The sequence below is a fragment of the Siphateles boraxobius genome, unplaced genomic scaffold, assembly GCF_051911475.1.
Source record: "Siphateles boraxobius isolate OS27281-9 unplaced genomic scaffold, OSU_SipBor_1 22, whole genome shotgun sequence".
NCBI lineage: Eukaryota > Metazoa > Chordata > Actinopteri > Cypriniformes > Leuciscidae > Siphateles > Siphateles boraxobius.
In genome coordinates, this window is record NW_027508833.1 from 38,695,001 (window position 1) to 38,713,972 (window position 18,972).

Here is an 18,972-nt window from a genome sequence, read left to right on the forward strand (position 1 = left end):
AAATTATTTATAAGTAATAAATAATGGAGGCGCAAATGATCTGGTTTTTGTTTAATTCATATTTCAATAACGTAATGATAAATACAGTAGTGGATAAAAGTGATGCCAACCTAGGAACAATTGACATCTTCCCTCTTAATTCAAACATTGTTAAAGATTTTGTAAGCACATTGCATATTTATGCTTGGCATCAATCATTTTATTTGTGCTAACGCAATGAAACATGCCAAATTGCTCAGACTTTTTTTGATTGGCTGTCATACAAAGAAATTACGAAAACATGCTGTAGTCAATGTATGCTTTTTCCTGTGAGCTTTTTGTTTTCTGTGCCTTTATGTTGTTCATGCTAAAATAAAACCCCATAATTTGCCTTTTTTTGCCAAATAATTTTGTCAGATAAATACCTTTCCTCATATTTTGATTGTTTATTAAACTTGTATGGTCAGTAAAAACAAATATCCCCTTCAGGCATCACTTTTGGCCACTACTGAACCCTTTTCTCTTTGAGGACTTAATCAAAATTACAATTGTAGGTCCACATTATGGAGGAGAAACTGAAGTCTGCAAACATGCAGCCCAACGAATCGGAAAACTCCTTGTACAGGCGTTATCAAGAGTTGAGCAGTCAAACGCAGGAGAAAGATATGATCATAAAGAGTCTTGAAGGACAGCTGGAGAAGCAGGTAAAGACCTCACATAGAGGAAGAGATGGCTATTACACTCTCACATAAGGACTGAAACGTTGCTCAACTGCCCTCCTTATTTGCAGAACTTGGTTCGAGCCCAAGAGGCCAAGATTATTGAAGAGAAGGCTGCTAAAATCAAAGACTGGGTCACGTTTAAGTTGCGCGAGGTGAGTTGAAATGTGGAAGTGCCGTGGATACCTTTTTTTTTCAATTATTTTTTTGTTGTTGAAACGGTGTCCTTTGTTTTTTGTGTTTTGTAGATGGAAACAGAAAACCAGCAGTTGAAAAAGGCAAACCTGAAGCAGACTGAGCAGATCCTCATACTGCAAGACAAGCTTCAGAGTAAACACAGTTCCTTTCCTCTTTTCTTTCCTTATAGCATTTGTTTTTGCTTGTTTTGTACACCTCTCACTGTGTTTCTGTCAGCTCTTCTCGAGAGGCCCTTGTCTCCAGCAGTGGATGTCCACCTGGTCCCGTCCAGCCCACTCCACCCCCCCAGCTGCCCCGGGACACCCCCTGCTCAGGAGGAGGGCTGGAGACTGACAGGATCTCGAAAAGCCAATTCTACAGGTACATAATCATCTTCTACCTTCAGAAGGTTTGAAGCTCTTTCTAGTGTCGTTGAAATAGAAATAGATCCTTCACATTCGAAACAGTCTTTAAAAATATTGGCTGATGGTGTAAAACTGATGATTTCATTAAAGTAACTTTATTTTACACTTAATTTTTTTTTTGTAAGTCCACTAGACAAGGCATTCTTGCATTTTAGTTTAACATCACCATTTTCTGCCCTCAAAATTAACCAAGATGTTTTTGAGACTGTACCTTTGAGACTTCTATGTCCAAATTACCTCTTTTGTAATTGATTTAGCTATTTATTGTACTCCATTTTACAGTGTGTCCTTACCAGAAGTGATAAGCGATAATATTCCAATAAGAAGTCACGGCCAATCAGAAGAGTATGTGGGCGGAGTCTCTCTTAATGCCCAGTACATGAGTACATAATCAAATTCATAAATGAAACCATTTTAACATTATTAAAAATTCATACTGAGTGACTGAAACAATCTTTGTCATAGAATACACTTGTTTGTTCACATTGAGTTGACAGTTTAAATGTTCTTGTTCCCTGTAATTTAATTCCAAGATCTGAAGTGAATTATGCAGTTGTTTCCAGTATGGCTATAAATGGCATGCAAAATTATATTAATTCTCAAATAAGATGCTTTTAACTTTAAATCACAAAAATAGTACCAGGGATTATAATTGTCATAACCATTGTTGTCCTAGCCACGATCGACGCTGCATAAATAAAAACATTTCTAAAATAGAATTGTCACCATTCGCCGTTGTGGCTGGTTAAGACAAAAACTCTGATTAACTCGTAAAATATACCTTTTTTTCACGCATCGCGGCGCATTTGGTTTGGAACACGGCATTAGTGTAACAATTTTTTGCATAAATCCACGATGAGTTATCCATAGTCAACTTGGGATGTTGTTTTGTTAATGTTAGAGTTATCAAGATTTTACAAAAATAGTTCTCATATTAAATATAATTAACAAAACATATTAGGGATGCATCAATTTATTTAACCAAAACTCTAACAAACTATAAATAAAGTTGGGTAATTGAACTTGGTATGCTTTAGCTGAACACATTTTTCATATTGCTACTACATAATTTTTTTTTTTGTCACAATGAAGCGCATCTACACTGCTGACATTTACTAGTTGTAGCTCATTGTGTGCTAATTAAATGTCATGTTTCCTTCAACGATTTTGGTCTTCTAAAACTATTTTACCCAGAACCTAATATTTTTGTTACCTTAATTTTGGTAATAGTGATATATTAAACAATAAAACCCCATAAAATGTCCTTAATTTCCCCCCCTAACTTCCATGCCACACTTTTTGGATGTATCATCTTTCATTTTAAATTTGTATCTAAATATGCGTTTCAAATTTCAGAAAGCAAAAGGAAAATCACGGAGGGTTGTGATTCTGCTTTTCATAGTGCATCTTTACTTCCAACATTACAAGACAAAGGAGACTCTCATAAGTCTAGTCAAGATGGTGTTGACACCATGACGGTAAAGGAAACTGGAGAGGGGGCGGAGCCTTCTTTTGGAGTACCGTGTGAGAGAGAAGTGGGAGGAGCCTCAGACAGAGATCACTCTTCTGATGAGCTCAACAGCAAATTTCGTTCCCAGCGCCTCCACTCTTCCTCCTCATCCTCTTCCTCATCCACTTCGGCGTATGAGACTCCTGGTCCGGTTGGTTTTGACACTCCTAAAAGCCCTCCTCCTGTGTCCCTCTCACCCCCATTATTACGCCTCCCTCTGTTGTGCCCCTTCCCTCTGGCTTTACCCTTGGGCACCAGCATGACCCTGCCCAAAGTTCGCACTCCTCTAACCCCCCGTGACAGCATCCAACTTGTGAAGAAACATCACAGTCAGCCACAACCCGGCATAGAGCGCCTCCATCAGGTCAACGTCAACATTGATATCGGAAGCTGCACGTCTCCATCCTGCAACAGTCTGGTCCCTGGTTCAGTTCCCACACATGGGTTAGAGGAGACAGACATTGATGAAGGGCCGCCTGAAAGAATGGAGGGAATGGTGGAGGGGTCAGAGACGGACGCTCAGGCTACTGATGGAGGCTTATTCGAAGGGTTGGCTAAAGAGGTTGAGATGATGGACCCTGAAGCTCTTAAACCGCCTACACCACCTCTGCACCGCTTTCCCTCTTGGGTAAGACAAGCTTGTACCTCAAATTGTGCAGCTTGTTGAAGAAAAATGTGTTAAGTGTGACAGCTTAGAGCTTATTTACATTACAAATAGGCTAAGTTGCAGCTTGCTACTGAATATATTAAAATACTACATTTTTTAATCTTATTAAACTTTAAATTTGAAATATAACCTGACATGTAAACAAAAATAATTCACCACAAAATATATATTTAAATTTAATTCATTTTCTAGTATGTTTTATTAGTATTTATTTATTGCTCCTAACTGTTTTTAAATGTAAATATACTACTATTCAGACTATAATGTCATTTTTCATATAAAAATACTTTTATGCTTGCACAGGCTGCATTTATTTGATCAAAAAAGTCGGTAAAAACAGATTAAAAAAAATATGATTACAAATATTTTACTTCAATATATATTAAAATGTAATGTATTCCCGTGATCAAAGCTGAATTTTCAGCATCATTACTCCAGTCTTCAGAGTCACATGATCCTTCAGAAATCAGTATAATGCTGATTTGCTGCTCAAGAAACATTTCTTATTATTATCAGTGTTAAAAACAGTTGTGCAGCTTAATATCTTTGTGGAAAGTGACATTTTTTGAAGTAGAGGTCTAATGTGACATTATAATTGTCTTTACTGCCACTATTGAGCAGTTTAATGCATCCTTGCTGAATAAAAGCATTATTTTTTTTTTTACATTTTTTTTATTGAACCCAAACATCTGAACGTTAATGTAACTATAAGAGACTTCCTGATTCATTAATTTATAGAAGCAATGAACTAATAGTGCAATCAAATTAAGTATAATTAATTAAGAGCAAGTTCCAAAGTAGTATTTACTATGCTGGTAGTGCAAGTTACTTTAAACGGTTGGTGTAACCCTACCCAGAATGCTTGGGGTGAGCTTTTGGGGCTCTTTTGACTTTGGACCAGAAAGCAACTACCTAGTAACTCACAAACCAACACACAGGAAACATAAACTCAAACCTCTCACTCAAAATATTTTAGCAACCACCCACATCCCCTTAACACAATAGTGGCAAGTTTTGCATGGTATGATTAATGTTTGACACAACTATTTGCGTGTATCTGTGTGTGTTTTTCAGGAGAGCCGGATCTATGCGGTAGCTAAATCAGGAATGAGAGTCTCAGAGGCCTGTCTTGGAGTCAAGACTCTTGGGAGAGGTCAGTCAACCAATCAGCAGTCATCACTGATCACTCAGTTTAGGTCTGTCACCAGCAATTGTTATAACACTATATGTGTAAGCAGCCAAGTCTTTTACACATATTCAGTGGACGGTGCTTGTTAATGAACGCGCACGCTCAGGTTGTTATTCACTGCAATGTCCACACACAAGTTAAAATGCTTACATTGTAGATTTATTTTACCCTGACTGGTCTTCATTTATAGTAAGCAAGAGTCCAACAAACAGTCAATAAATCCACATTTCCAAGTAATACTGCACAGGGTGGCATAGCATAACTTAGCATAGCGCAGCGTAGCGGTCAAAAAACTGTGTGCACCTTCCCTCCAGAAACACCTGTCACCTGAAGGAAGGTTCCTACCTACAGGTGAAACTCGAAAGATTCGAATAGCGTGCAAAAGTTCATGTATTTCAGTAATTCAAATTAAAAGGTGAAACTAATTCATTTAGTATATATAACTATATACATATGCATGATCATACTTTTTCATGTAATATTCTTTTTTTTTGAGATTTTGCATTTGGGTTTTTCATAAGCTGTAAGCCATAACCATCAAAATTATAACTTTTGCACGATATTCAAATTTTTCGAGTTTCACCTGTATATTCAGTAACCAATTACCCAAAGAGAGACCCCTTATGGGGACACACTTGCATAACAAGGTTTAAATAAAGACAAAATGGCTCTCACAATATGAACATGTGCCCTTAGATCTGTCAATTAGAGGTAGTGATGTAGTACCCGAGTCCGGTCTCGAGACCGATTTCTGCTTTCTCGGACTCGTCTGGGACTTGTTCCTTCAAAGACTCGGTCTTGACTCGGACTCGACCCTTCAAAGACTCGGTCTTGACTCGGACTCGGCATAGGCGGTCTCGTCCCCATCACTAGTTATGGGGGAATAAAGTTTTAAAAGATACTGAATTCGAGTGTATTGTCAAAATATAAAAAATTGGGAAATATTGGAAAATGTTATAAAGCAGCTAAGCCTACTAATTTAGACATGCCACAAGAAAATTAAAATTTGCTCTGCATGTCCTAACTATGATTAAAAAAGTCAGGGTGGGCTTAACATGTTGATGACAGAGCAGCACTGTTGAAGCATTTTAGAAAAATAGGCAGAAGATGATGCATGTGGTAGGGATTTTTTTTAATGATAGTAAAAAAAGCATAGTCCATATTAAGACGTTAAGACTGCTCCTCTAAACAATTCCCAATCTAGCTTAGTCTGTAGGCCTAACTGTTGATTATTAACTGGGGTGATATTAGATCATGAATATCAAAACTGACATGTCGAGACAAAATCTCGATTCGGACTTGCTTCCTCAAAGACTCGGTCTTGACTCGGACTCGACATAGGCGGTCTCGTCCCCATCACTAATTAGAGGTAAGGACTTGTTTGATGTCACTCCTTCTTACCTAACGGGAACACACCTGTGCAGGTGTGATCTCCGTGCTTTGAATCTTCTAAGAGGCTGAGAATGAGAATCTTTTGAGGGTGAGAATGAAAACCCTGCTTTTCAATATGCCGTGATGAAAGGTTAAAACCGCTGTGTAATTACCTCAGGGAGTATTTCATTTCTCCACCTCGTCAGTGGAACTGTGCTGTATTCTGCTTTGAGACACAAGTCCGATCAGACATTTGGTTTTATTTCTTAGGCCACATACTCAGTGTAAAGATTTGGGAGTGACAGTGACATTTAACCCTTCAATGCTGATACTGTTGAATCCGTATATGACCAATCATACCAGAAAAGGCACCTTATAATGCATTGTACGGTCTCATGAATAATTGTATCCACAGTTATAATACATTATAGTACTTATTTTACGCCTTTAGAAAGTGTAATGCATTAAATCACGATGAAAAAAACAATTTCAGATGTAACAAGCAATCTCCAAATATTATAATGCATTTTAACTTTGGTTAACATTATTTATGAAAAGATATAGTGCATTATAATGTACATTATGAATACTTTGCATTATAATGTACATTATGAATACTTTTATAATGCATTATACATGAAAGCTTAAATTGGGGGGGGAATTCTTATAAGTAAAACAACAAGGAAATTCCTGGAAGTTTATTGGTCAAAAAGTACTATTGGAACAATGAATAATCTTATACATCACCGTTCAAAAGTTAATGTTTTGTTGTTTTGTTTTATATGAAATTGATACTGTTAATCAGCAAGGATGCATTAAATTGATCAGAAGTGACAGTGAAGACATTTTGTAATTTAATGGAAGATTCCTTTGTCAAATAAATACTGTTTAAAATTGGTAATAATAAGAAATGTTTCTTGAGCAGCAAATCATATTAGAATGATTTCTGAAGGATCATGTGACACTGAAGATTGAATGGCTGATGAAAATCCAACTTCGCTATCACAGGATTAGATTACATTTTAAAATATATAATAATAAAAAAATTGCTTTTTAAAATTGTATTAATTTTCGACCAATTAAATGCAGAAAAACATCAAAAAAATCTTACCAACCACAAACTTTTGAACAGGAGTGTGTACTTGCTAGAAAAAAAGAAAGACAATTCAATTCAAAATAAGCAAATTAAAGGGATGTTTCACCCAAAAATGAAATGTTTCATCATTTACTCACTCTCAATACATTTCTTTGTTCTGCTGAACACAAAGAGAGATTATTTGTTTTCCATACTATGGAAGTAAATGGTGCCCTGCCGCACATCTGTTTGGTTACTAACATTCTTCAAAATATTTTCCTTTGTGTTCAGCAGAACAGATATTTATACAGGTTTGGAACAACTTGAGGCTGTGTAAATAAATGATGAATTTTTTTAGTTTTGTGTGAACTATCCCTTTAAATGTACAAACAAACACCATATTTGGCTGTTTCACTGATGTCTGTAAATGAAATGGCCATATGAAATTATATTGAAGTGCCCACCCAGGCCTTATGAATTTTTTACAACTTTGCGGACTTTATGCAAGTGCCCATGTGTTGTTTGTTTGTGTCTCCAGTATCCACCCAAACTCAGCACTCAACAACTGGCCCCTTCACCCACCTCATTTACAAGAACATCAGCGTGCCTGTGTACTCCACATTTAAAGGGGTAAGATTACATCAATATGATACTTAACTCGTTATTATATTACCAGTGTCATGCTAAAGTGTTATTGTACATAACAGGTCAAATTTACTTGTCTTTCTCATCATTCCCACATTGTTCTTCTGGCCTTAGAAAGCAACTCAGATCAGCCATGTCCCTCTCCCGGATGATGACTCCGGGTCAGAAGACGACAGCGGCTCATTGGCCAGCTTGCACACGTCCACACTGGGGCCAGATAAAAAGGGCAGCACCCCTGGTAGCCCTCGGGCTGTCAAAAGAGGTGAGGAAATCTGTAAAACAACCAACTTTATGACCTTCAACATATTTGTATTTAACATTTGAACCGTTTTGCCCTGTAATTTGTGAATAATAAAAGTGTGTAGCATTAAATTATTCGAAGTCTGACCCAGGATCAACTATTAAAGGAGCATTGCGTAGGTTCTGAAATTTCTAACCGTTACTGACACCAGTGGCCGTTAAAGAAACTGCTGCCAGTCTCATGCTCGTTCTCGGTGCGCACGCTCGTATGAGCACGACCACAGCAACCAGAGAGTTGTAACTATGTCTTACCTTTGCAGTAAAAAGAAAGCCAGCTCGGTGTGTGTTTGTATACCCAGCGCTGACCGGTGCTCCCTTCAACAATCGAATGCCGCTCCGATGTTGACTCTTGTCTTGTCTTTGCCCGACGCCGGTCACTCTCTATTTTGGCCGCACTAGATGAGGCTTTTTTTTTGTTGTACTTACGAGGAGTTTCCGTGGGTGTCTGGATTGTGCTGGAGGCTGGTCGCTTCTTTCCGTCCGCAGAGTCCATTTGAAACACTAACGTTACTGCTAGCGATTGCCGGGTGTAAGCCCAAGTAGACGAGAACGCGCATTACGCCACATTTTGTGAATTTTCGCGCCAATTCGAACCCGAATTCTCCCCACACAATTGAGTCTACAGGCTGATAGAGACAACCGTGGTGGACATTAAGGTGTCATTCTTTCTATTACATGATGGTTGGCTCATAAATGTACAAATGAAAATGCTATCTTAAAGATTTTTTTTAAGTAAAATGCTACACATAGCCCCTTTAAGGCGAGACACGGCAGGCAAAAACAATGTTTTTTTTTCACTGGTCGATTTTGGGATATTTGTCTTCAATAACATGTCTTCTTTCAGACTTGTGGTGAAAAAAAGTCCGAAATACACATTTAGGTATTTATTTTACTACACTTTGTCTGTTTGCGTCTGTAGATTTCTCATAAATTCATCAAAAGTTGGTGTTTTAAATCAATATCCTGATCCGCGATCTGCACCCCGTCATCACACACACCGTTAGAAAGCTCTCTCTCTCTCCTGTACAATGCTGTCGGATCCAAATATTGTAATTTCCTTTTTATCAGCAACCAATCGTGAAAGTAAAAGGATGGATTTAACTCTAAATGCGCAATCTCATTTTACAATATAAATCTTTAAAGCCCTTTTTCTCAAAATGGCTTTTCTCTCATACTCAAGTCCAAAATCTCCAGTTCAGTAGCACCTATATACACCAAACTTTCTAGTTTTGTACCTAGTTATATTATGAAGACATTTACAGAGGGATTTGTAAATATATTTTTCCTAGCCTGATTTATAAAACATTTTATTCCAAAAAACATGGCGAAAATATTTTTTTTAAGGCTATTGGCAGTATATTCTGATTTACAGGATAACAAAAGTAGATATCCATAAATTCCTCAGTAATTCTTTTCGCATCTAATATGTGAACACAATGAAATAATTATTTTGAACCTGGCTTTATCCAATATTCAGATTTTGTTTTTTTAATATATGCAAATTAGTGCATATTTAATTAGATAATGCCTAATTTGCATATTTAAACATTAAATTACAGAAAACTTGTGATACATTTTTTCCTCATCTTAATGTAGGTATTCAACTGGGAAAGTTTCATGGTGATATCTGCTAGTTAAAACGTTTACCCTATTCACCTGTAGTCTCTCGCCTTAAACCGTTTTCCGTCTTTTGTCCCGCAGGTGTTTCTATGTCCTCCATCAGTTCAGAGAGCGACTATGCCATTCCTCCGGATGCGTACTCTCTGGACAGCGACTGCTCAGAACCCGAGCACAAGGTTCAGCGCACCTCCTCCTACTCCTGTGAGAGTGTTGGACAGGTACGTCTCTGAGCTCCTTCTCCTTCGTCTTCTCATCTACGCTACCATTCAAAAATGTGGGATTTCTGTATGCTTTTGAAATGAGTCTTTTATGCTCACAAGGTTGTATTTAATTGATCAAAAATATGGCAAAAATTGTGAAATATTATTTCTATTTAAAATAACTGTTTTCTATTTGAATATATTTTAAATGTAATTTATTCCTCTGACGGTAAAGCTGTATTTTCAGCATCATTACTCCAGTCTTCAGTGTCACATGATCCTTCACAAATCATTCTAATATGCTGATGTGGTGCTCAAGAAACATTTCTTGTTCATAGTTTTCATGTGATGTCACACACTTATAGGAATACCTGGAGGGCAAAACAAGTCTTTCCTCCTTTGCCCGCCTGTTTTTTTTTTTTTTTACCAGGTTTGTATTAAAATACTAGGTAACACTTCATTTTAAGGTGATGATTACATGGTATTACATGTGCTTACTATTGTAAATTATGTAAATTATGCATAATGACAAGTAACTAACCCTAAACCAAACCCTAACCATAACTCTATAGCAAGTAAATCTAGTTAATTAATATTATTCTGTACTTGTATGAGTAAGTACAATGTAACTATATCACCTTATAATAAGTGTAACCCAGGCAAAACAAATGATCTCAGAATATGAATGCAACAATCAGTTTCTCGTTTAGCATTTTTCATAAAAATAAATAACATAAAAAATACGCATACTATTTTAGCCCATTGAGCTCATATTCTGGGCTCATCTTCTTGCCTGTATAAAGGCATATACTGATTTGATCTTTTAATATCACTGTTTAAGTACATTAAGGCACTTTAAGTGTTTTCATATTAAGCGTTTTAGAATGTGCCACTGTTTTTAGTGATTGAAATACTGCAGCAGGCGTTGCACATGTGTCACAAGTGCACAAATCTTGCATTTTGTTCACAAATTTTTGTTTAAATGCTTCAGTTCTATGGATGCTTTACCCTGCGTCAGTCACTTGACTGAAAACTATGAATGATCAGGGGCGTAATTGACGGGTGGGACATGTCCCCAACACTTTTTTGCTTGGGTCGATATTGTCCCCACCACTTTTGAAACATCTCGCGGCACGGATGTGACTAATAAAAATAAATAAAATATCTCCAGTTAACTTGCAGAGCCTGCATTTCGTTCGTTTGTTAAATAAGAGGTGATCTAGCACGCTGAAATTTGTTTTTGAACTCAAGTGATCAAAGTGCTCGTTGACTCTGCGATCAGTGGTGAAGATACAGTGTTCTCTCGTGACTCGCACACACCGCAGTCTTCACACGGACGCACGCTTTAATCCATTTCGGAGACCCTCTATTCGTTCCGATGAAATCACAAAATAAAATGTGTCACTGCTTGATATACAACCACTGATAAACATAATCGGTTTTAATGAGGAAAAAATAAACAATACGAGTGCGGATTAGAACCCAGAACCTCTGACACACTTGGCAAAAGTTCTGCCACTGGACCATTAATGTACATATGTATCGTAGTCGGATCAATATATTTTCACGTGAAAATTATCGGTACTAAGAACATCTATTAGATCTCATTAAACGACAAATTAAACCCAATGTACTATTTAAATGTACCCCACACACACACACACACACTTTTTAAAGCAATGTTACGCCACTGTGAATGATTATTTATGTTGATTATGATTATTTATATTATATTTATGTCTTTTTTGATCAATAAAATGTGTCCTTGCTGTATAAAAGTATATTTTAAAAAAAGTATAAAAAAATTACTGATCCCAAACCTTTCAATGGTAATGCATATATTCATATATTTTAGTGCATAGGTTCTTCAGATGACATTTGTGAGTGTGTTAGGCAATCTTTTCTTATGTTTTAGTTTTAGTGAGGTCTGTAATACCTCGAGAAAACTGTCTTAGCATTCCCATTCACCTCGATCCTAATCCAGTAACATCGGTAGAAGTTAGAAGACAGGTTGTCCATAATTAAACGCTTTCTATGTGTCTTTCTATATAGGAGACTCTAGAAAAGACAGGTTACTTGCTGAAAATGGGCAGTCAGGTAAAGGCATGGAAGAGGCGCTGGTTCATTTTGAAGAATGGCGAGATCTTGTACTACAAGTCGCCGGTGAGTAGACTTTTCCACAACTCTGCGGGTTGTGAGGGAAGAGGGAAGTTTAGAGTTACAGCGCTGATGATATCTGCCTTTGCTCTGTTCTCAGAGTGACGTGATCCGGAAACCTCAGGGCCAAATGGAGCTGAACTCCTCGTGTCATATAGCCCGCGGAGAAGGAGCTCAGACATTCCAGGTGAGAGACACACTGATACACCTAAACAGCCTTTAACAAATCTGTCAGCCTGAGGCTTTCAGAAACAGCCTGATATGGGTATCACATGCGTTTCGAGGGAATGTACAGCTCTCAACTGCTGTCATTATTGGATTTTCAAAGTCGTAATAGTAGCAATAATTGGGTATTATCTATAATTTCCTCAAACTTTATTCCGTGTCATCACATCTGTTACAATTTCGGAGGAATTGATGATCATCATCGTTAAATATCTTTTTGAATTTACGGTAGGTCATCTGGGCGTGTTTTTCTGTTACCACATGGATTGGAATAATATAACAATAAAGATTATTCAGAATCTCTACATATCATGTCAATTTTTTTTTTTAAATACATGAATATATCTAGGCTGTTGTCACTTTAAGACATAATGCATGGATACGATATACTGATGCTGTTACACATGCGTTTTCTTTCTCCACTGTTAACGTTCACTTAAGACATAACCGACTTAGTTTACTAGGATACACGCCAAGACACGCTTCAGATGTGACTCTAACTCGATTTCAAGACTGAAATCATACAATTTACTAGTCATTGACTAATTAAAGACATTTTTAGGTGCCTTGCGTGAAATTTGGTTGCATATGCAAGTGATTTACTCGCATTGTAGAGGGTTGTTTTTTGAATATCATGATCATAAAATGTCTTGTTGAATTCATTGTTGGGCATCTTTTTTACTGTTGTTAAATGACTTGGAATACCTTTTACTGGACAAGATTCTCAGAGTTATAGACAGTTAGGCATGGACATATCAGCACAACATCAGCTGTGGGCCACTAAAATAATTATCCGCTTATCTGAATCAGACAGAATTTTAATATCAGTGCATCCCTCCATAACCAGTTTTGTTGGCTAAATGTCTGTCAATCTTTTTCTCATGTGCGTGTTGTGTCTAGTTAATTACAGAGAAGAAGACGTTTTACTTGGCTGCAGACTCTCCAAATATCCTGGAGGACTGGATCAGGGTTCTCCAGAATGTTCTCAAGGTCCAGGCCAGTGGACCAGTTTCCATGGATAAAGAATTCAAGGCCACGGTGCGAGGCTGGCTAACAAAGGTAAGAGTTCACAGGAGTGTTATGGAGGTTTTGTGTGAGAGAATGATTGAGTAAAGTATTTGAACAGTATATCTACATATTAATGCATCTTTTCATAGCATAACAGTTACGGCTGGTCCGAAAACCATTTTTTGAGCTTCGAAGCTTCGGTAGTAATGAACGTCGAATATTCGAAGCTTCGGAATCTCTAACGTTATATGTCTCAGACATCCCAACTGTCCCAGAAGTTCCGGGAGTGTCCCGCATATTGATAGCGGCTCCCTGATGCCCGCAAATAGTTAAAATCTCCCGGAATCTAGAGCTCGCGAGCTCCAGACCGTGTAGAGCGTGCACGACGGAGAGGGAGAGAGCGAGACACCTTGCGTGTGTGTGCAAATGTGCGTGTGCGCCTCTTGAAGCGCATGTAAACCCCCCCACCCGTCGCATCAACACAACCGAAAAGTCTTCTTGCAAGTTGGGATGTCTGTCCGTTTGCATTTTGATTATTTCGAAAACTGTTCATCCAAACGACCTCACAAGGGAGTGCAGTGTCGTATTTAGCGCAATATAGATAGACAGGCGAGACGTGACACGTTCAGAATTAATACACTTTTAATAAACTACAGAACAGCGCGAGCGGGAAGTGGCGCGCCTCACGCGAGCAGAGCTTATATGCTCCGAGAACAGACACTGCACTAGTGATATAAAACACACACACACACACAGGTCTGTTAACTTGAGCAATATTTTTAATAAGGTACCGGTAGTCTAATATTTTCTCACTAACAAATTACTGACAAAGTAGGGTGGATTTAAATAAAGAAGTGGCGCGCCTTCTCTGAGAATGGACACTGCTTATAATATTTTTCTCACTGACAAAGTAGGGTAGGTTTAAATAAATAAAAACAAAATTTAAATAAATAAAAAATAAATTTAAAAAATAAGAAAAATAAATTTAAATAAAGAAAAACTAAATTTCTCCTGTATTTCGCAGTAAATTAATATAGATTGATAATAACGGGTAAAAAGGATAATACATTTTGTTTCTATTATTCTATGTTCCACAATGTCAAAGCAACGCAGCTTAACCCAAAATACAAACTCATGCATGCACTTCTGTCCATACAAACTCCGCTGTTCTGCGCTCTAGTCAGAGAATACTCCCGTTGCAGGAACAATTTTAGTAGTCCAAGAAGCAAATATGTTTATTAAGTAGCTATAACGAAGTTATATGTTAAGTATTATATTTCACCAGATTTTATAGTGTAACAGATATTCAAGCGCGAATGAGAAGCGTTTCGAGTGGGTTGCCAGGTGTGCAAAAAAAAAAAAAAAACGAATATTCAAATGTCACATTTTCAAATCGAATACCAACCCACCGAACAAATATTTGAATATTCGGGTCCAGCCCTAATAACAGTAAAGATGATGATACACAGGGCAACTTTTTGGGCAATGTTGCCGTTTTGGGCAATGTTTATTGCCCATTATCAATGGGAAAGTGCACAAGGAACGATTGCTCGGCAAGATTGCTCAAAAAGTTGCCCTGTGTATCATCACCTTAAGAGTTTTGATATTTATAAAGCAATGAAGTGATGACGATCAAAGGAGGAATGAGCTTGTGAGCGTGAGGATTGCGGGGTGAGATTCCTGGATGGCTGGTGCATGATGGGACAGAGCTGAGGTCATCAGGCCTGGAATGTATCTGATAGGGAGTCCCTGATCACAGACTGTGCATATCCGTGTTGATAGACAGGTCAACTTGTAATTAAAGTCAGCATGAAACAGAAGTTGCGATAGATAGTCTTTTCTTCTCTATTGTGATGTTTATCTGAGTGTGAAATGGCTTAGGTAAAGGTAAAGGCCGGACTTGATTTTGTCTTCCTTTGGGACTTAATTGGATGGTTAGATGGTTGTGGTTTTCTATTGCTGTGATCTCATATGAGTGACAGGTTGTCCTGCCCTCGCGCCAGTAAATACAACAATATTCCAAAAAAAAAAATCATTTTGTTTTTATGGTGACTTTAATGCATTTGTCCTGTATCTAAAGCCCTACTGTGCTTGTGTTTTATATTTATTTTTTTAAATGCATTTGATTTGACCATACATTTTCAGTTTGATGAATGAACCACAGATTTGATCTATTGTTTCTTTAACTTATTCCATTTTTCTGATTATGTTTTTCATTTTACTACAGGTGAAACATGGTCATTCAAAGCTTGTTTGGTGTGCTTTGATTGGGAAAGTCTTCTACTACTACCGTAACCTGGATGACAAGGTAGATACTTTTAGCTTCCTTAAATTCAGAGAAACCAAGGGATTTTCTGTTAGTAGCTCTGCAAAGTTTTCATTAAAGCTGAAGTGTGTAATGTTGATGTTAAAATAAAAATATTCAGGTAATTTGTATTTTGTAAATAAATGTATGCATATGCTGCTATTGTATGTTGTGATCAAATATGTGTGTTGTGGCAGTTCCCACTGGGTCAGCTACGTGTTCGGGAAGCGCGTGTGGAAGAAGTGGACAGATCGTGTGATTCTGACGAAGATTATGAAGCAGGAGGGCGGGGCTTCCTCTCCTCTCACTTTACGTTAGTGGTCCATCCTAAAGAGCAAAGCCCTACCTACCTGCTTGTCGGCACTAAACAAGAAAAGGTACCACTTACACCACACCATTAGAATTGCCGGTCCCACTTTATATTAAATGGCGTTAAGTACTATGTACTTACATCGAAAAATAAGTACAATGTACTTATTGTGTTCATGTTGTATTGTAAAACACTTGTGCTGCTGTTGAGGTGTGATACGGGTAAGGTTTGGGTCAGGTGTGTGTGATACAGGTAAGGTTAGGGTCAGGTGTGTGTGATACGGGTAAGGTTAGGGTCAGGTGTGTGTGATACTGGTAAGGTTAGGGTCAGGTGTGTGTGATACGGGTAAGGTTAGGGTCAGGTGTGTGTGATACAGGTAAGGTTAGGGTCAGGTGTGTGTGTGATACGGGTAAGGTTAGGGTCAGGTGTGTGTGATACGGGTAAGGTTAGGGTCAGGTGTGTGTGATACGGGTAAGGTTAGGGTCAGGTGTGTGTGATACGGGTAAGGTTAGGGTCAGGTGTGTGTGATACTGGTAAGGTTAGGGTCAGGTGTGTGTGATACGGGTAAGGTTAGGGTCAGGTGTGTGTGATACAGGTAAGGTTAGGGTCAGGTGTGTGTGTGATACGGGTAAGGTTAGGGTCAGGTGTGTGTGATACGGGTAAGGTTAGGGTCAGGTGTGTGTGATACGGGTAAGGTTAGGGTCAGGTGTGTGTGATACGGGTAAGGTTAGGGTCAGGTGTGTGTGATACGGGTAAGGTTTGGGTCAGTTGTGTGTGATACAGGTAAGGTTTGGGTCAGGTGTGTGTGATGGTTAGGGTCAGGTGTGTGTGATATGGGTAAGGTTAGGGTCAGGTGTGTCTGATACGGGTAAGGTTTGGGTCAGGTGTGTGTGATACGGGTAAGGTTAGGGTCAGGTGTGTGTGATACGGGTAAGGTTAGAGTCAGGTAGGTGTGATACGGGTAAGGTTAGGGTCAGGTGTGTGTGATATGGGTAAGGCTAGGGTCAGGTGTGTGTGATACAGGTAAGGTTAGAGTCAGGTGTGTGTGATACGGGTAAGGTTTGGGTCAGGTGTGTGTGATACGGGTAAGGTTAGGGTCAGGTGTGTGTGATACGGGTAAGGTTAGGGTCAGGTGTGTGTGATACGGGTAAGGTTAGGGTCAGGTGTGTGTGATACGGGTAAGGTTAGGGTCAGGTGTGTGTGATACGGGTAAGGTTAAGGTCAGGTCTGTGTGATACGGGTAAGGTTAGGGTCAGGTATGTGTGATACAGGTAAGGTTAGGGTCAGGTGTGTGTGATACGGGTAAGGTTAGGGTCAGGTGTGTGTGATACGGGTAAGGTTAGGGTCAGGTGTGTGTGATACGGGTAAGGTTAGGGTCAGGTGTGTGTGATACGGGTAAGGTTTGGGTCAGGTGTGTGTGATAAGGGTAAGGTTTGGGTCAGGTGTGTGTGATACGGGTAAGGTTAAGGTCAGGTGTGTGTGATACGGGTAAGGTTTGGGTCAGGTGTGTGTGATACGGGTAAGGTTAGGGTCAGGTGTGCGTGATACGGGTAAGGTTAGGGTCAGGTGTGTGTGATACAGGTAAGGTTAGGGTCAGGTGTGTGTGATACGGGTAAGGTTAGGGTCAGGTGTGTGTGATAGGGGTAAGGTCAGGGACAGGTGTGTGTGTGATACGGGTAAGGTTGGGGCAGGTGTGTGTGATACGGGTAAAGTTAGGGACAGGTGTGTGTGATACGGGTAAGGTTTGGGTCAGGTGTGTGTGATACGGGTAAGGTTTGGGTCAGGTGTGTGATGGTTAGGGTCAGGTGTGTGTGATACGGGTAAGGTTTGGGTCAGGTGTGTGTGATGGTTAGGGTCAGGTGTGTGTGATACGGGTAAGGTTTGGGTCAGGTGTGTGTGATGGTTAGGGTCAGGTGTGTGTGATACGGGTAATGTTAGGGACAGGTGTGTGTGATACGGGTAAGGTTTGGGTCAGGTGTGTGTGATACGGGTAAAGTTAGGGACAGGGATATGTGATACTGGTAAGGTTAGGGTCAGGAGTGTGATACGCGTAAGGTTAGGGTCAGGTGTGTGTGATACGGGTAAGGTTTGGGTCAGGTGTGTGTGATGGTTAGGGTCAGGTGTGTGTGATAAGGGTAAGGTTAGGGTCAGGTGTGTGTGATACTGGTAAGGTTTGGGTCAGGTGTGTGTGATACGGGTAAGGTTAGGGTCAGGTATGTGTGATACGGGTAAGGTTAGGGTCAGGTGTGGTGGTATGGGTCGGTTTAAGGGTGGGTTAAGGTGTAAGGGAAGGGTCAACTGTGTAATTACAAATGTAATTGCATACATTAATTACAGCTGTAATTACACACAGGTATTTTCAATATATAAGTACAATGTAAAAACATGTATGTACAGGATAAATCTATTGCATCAAATTATTAATTTCAATGTAAGTACATGGTACTTAAAGCCACTTAATATAAAGTGGGACCGAATTGCCATATGTAAATGAGTTTATTAATATGCAAATCAATTTTCTGTGAAGGTATGTAATTACAAATGTTGGGGAACTACTTTACTGAAGATAGGATAAAAGCATTAAAAAACATTTGAGACACAACTAATACCATATACAGTATAAAACCAGAAAATATTTTGGGTTCGGTAAGATTTTGTAATGTTTTTAAAAAACCTTTTAAAACCTTTTAAAAAAGGTCTCTTTTCAAGGCTACACTGATGTGATAAAAATACAGTAAAACAATCAATTTGTGAATTATTATATTTATTATTACCGTTTAAAACAACTCTTTTCTATTTTGAATATATTTCAAAATGCTTTTTATTCATGTGATGGCAAAGGTGAATTTTACTCTTAAGTCTTTAGTGTCACATGATCCTTCAGAAATATCACCACAGTTGTGCTGCCCAATATTTTTATTTAAACAGTAATGCATTTTCTTCAGGATTCTTTGATGAATTATGAATTTTGATTCATTTATATTTTGAATTGGCTTGTATTTTTTTAATTTTCAGTGTGCGTTTTAATTTTAGTCATTTTTTTATGAAAAAGCAATCCTAACTACGAAAAACTATGAAAGCAATCCGGTC

The 18,972-nt window shown here is 38.5% G+C and overlaps 1 protein-coding gene across 3 annotated transcripts in view; it reads left to right on the plus strand.

Annotated features, from left to right (window-relative positions):
* Window positions 1-18,972, plus strand: part of plekhh1 (pleckstrin homology domain containing, family H (with MyTH4 domain) member 1) — a 61,308-nt gene that overhangs the window by 19,814 nt on the left and 22,522 nt on the right. For 2 of the 3 annotated variants that reach the window (XM_077240093.1, XM_077240094.1), the window contains exons 4-17: window positions 534-683; window positions 770-853; window positions 947-1,028; window positions 1,113-1,256; window positions 2,657-3,438; window positions 4,552-4,630; window positions 7,651-7,742; window positions 7,872-8,019; window positions 9,759-9,895; window positions 11,930-12,040; window positions 12,135-12,221; window positions 13,160-13,318; window positions 15,495-15,575; window positions 15,770-15,949. In XM_077240093.1, the coding sequence (XP_077096208.1) occupies window positions 534-683; window positions 770-853; window positions 947-1,028; window positions 1,113-1,256; window positions 2,657-3,438; window positions 4,552-4,630; window positions 7,651-7,742; window positions 7,872-8,019; window positions 9,759-9,895; window positions 11,930-12,040; window positions 12,135-12,221; window positions 13,160-13,318; window positions 15,495-15,575; window positions 15,770-15,949 (2,316 nt within the window). The remainder of the gene's footprint in view (window positions 1-533; window positions 684-769; window positions 854-946; window positions 1,029-1,112; window positions 1,257-2,656; window positions 3,439-4,551; window positions 4,631-7,650; window positions 7,743-7,871; window positions 8,020-9,758; window positions 9,896-11,929; window positions 12,041-12,134; window positions 12,222-13,159; window positions 13,319-15,494; window positions 15,576-15,769; window positions 15,950-18,972) is intronic. The other variant, XM_077240096.1, reaches the window with a different exon arrangement.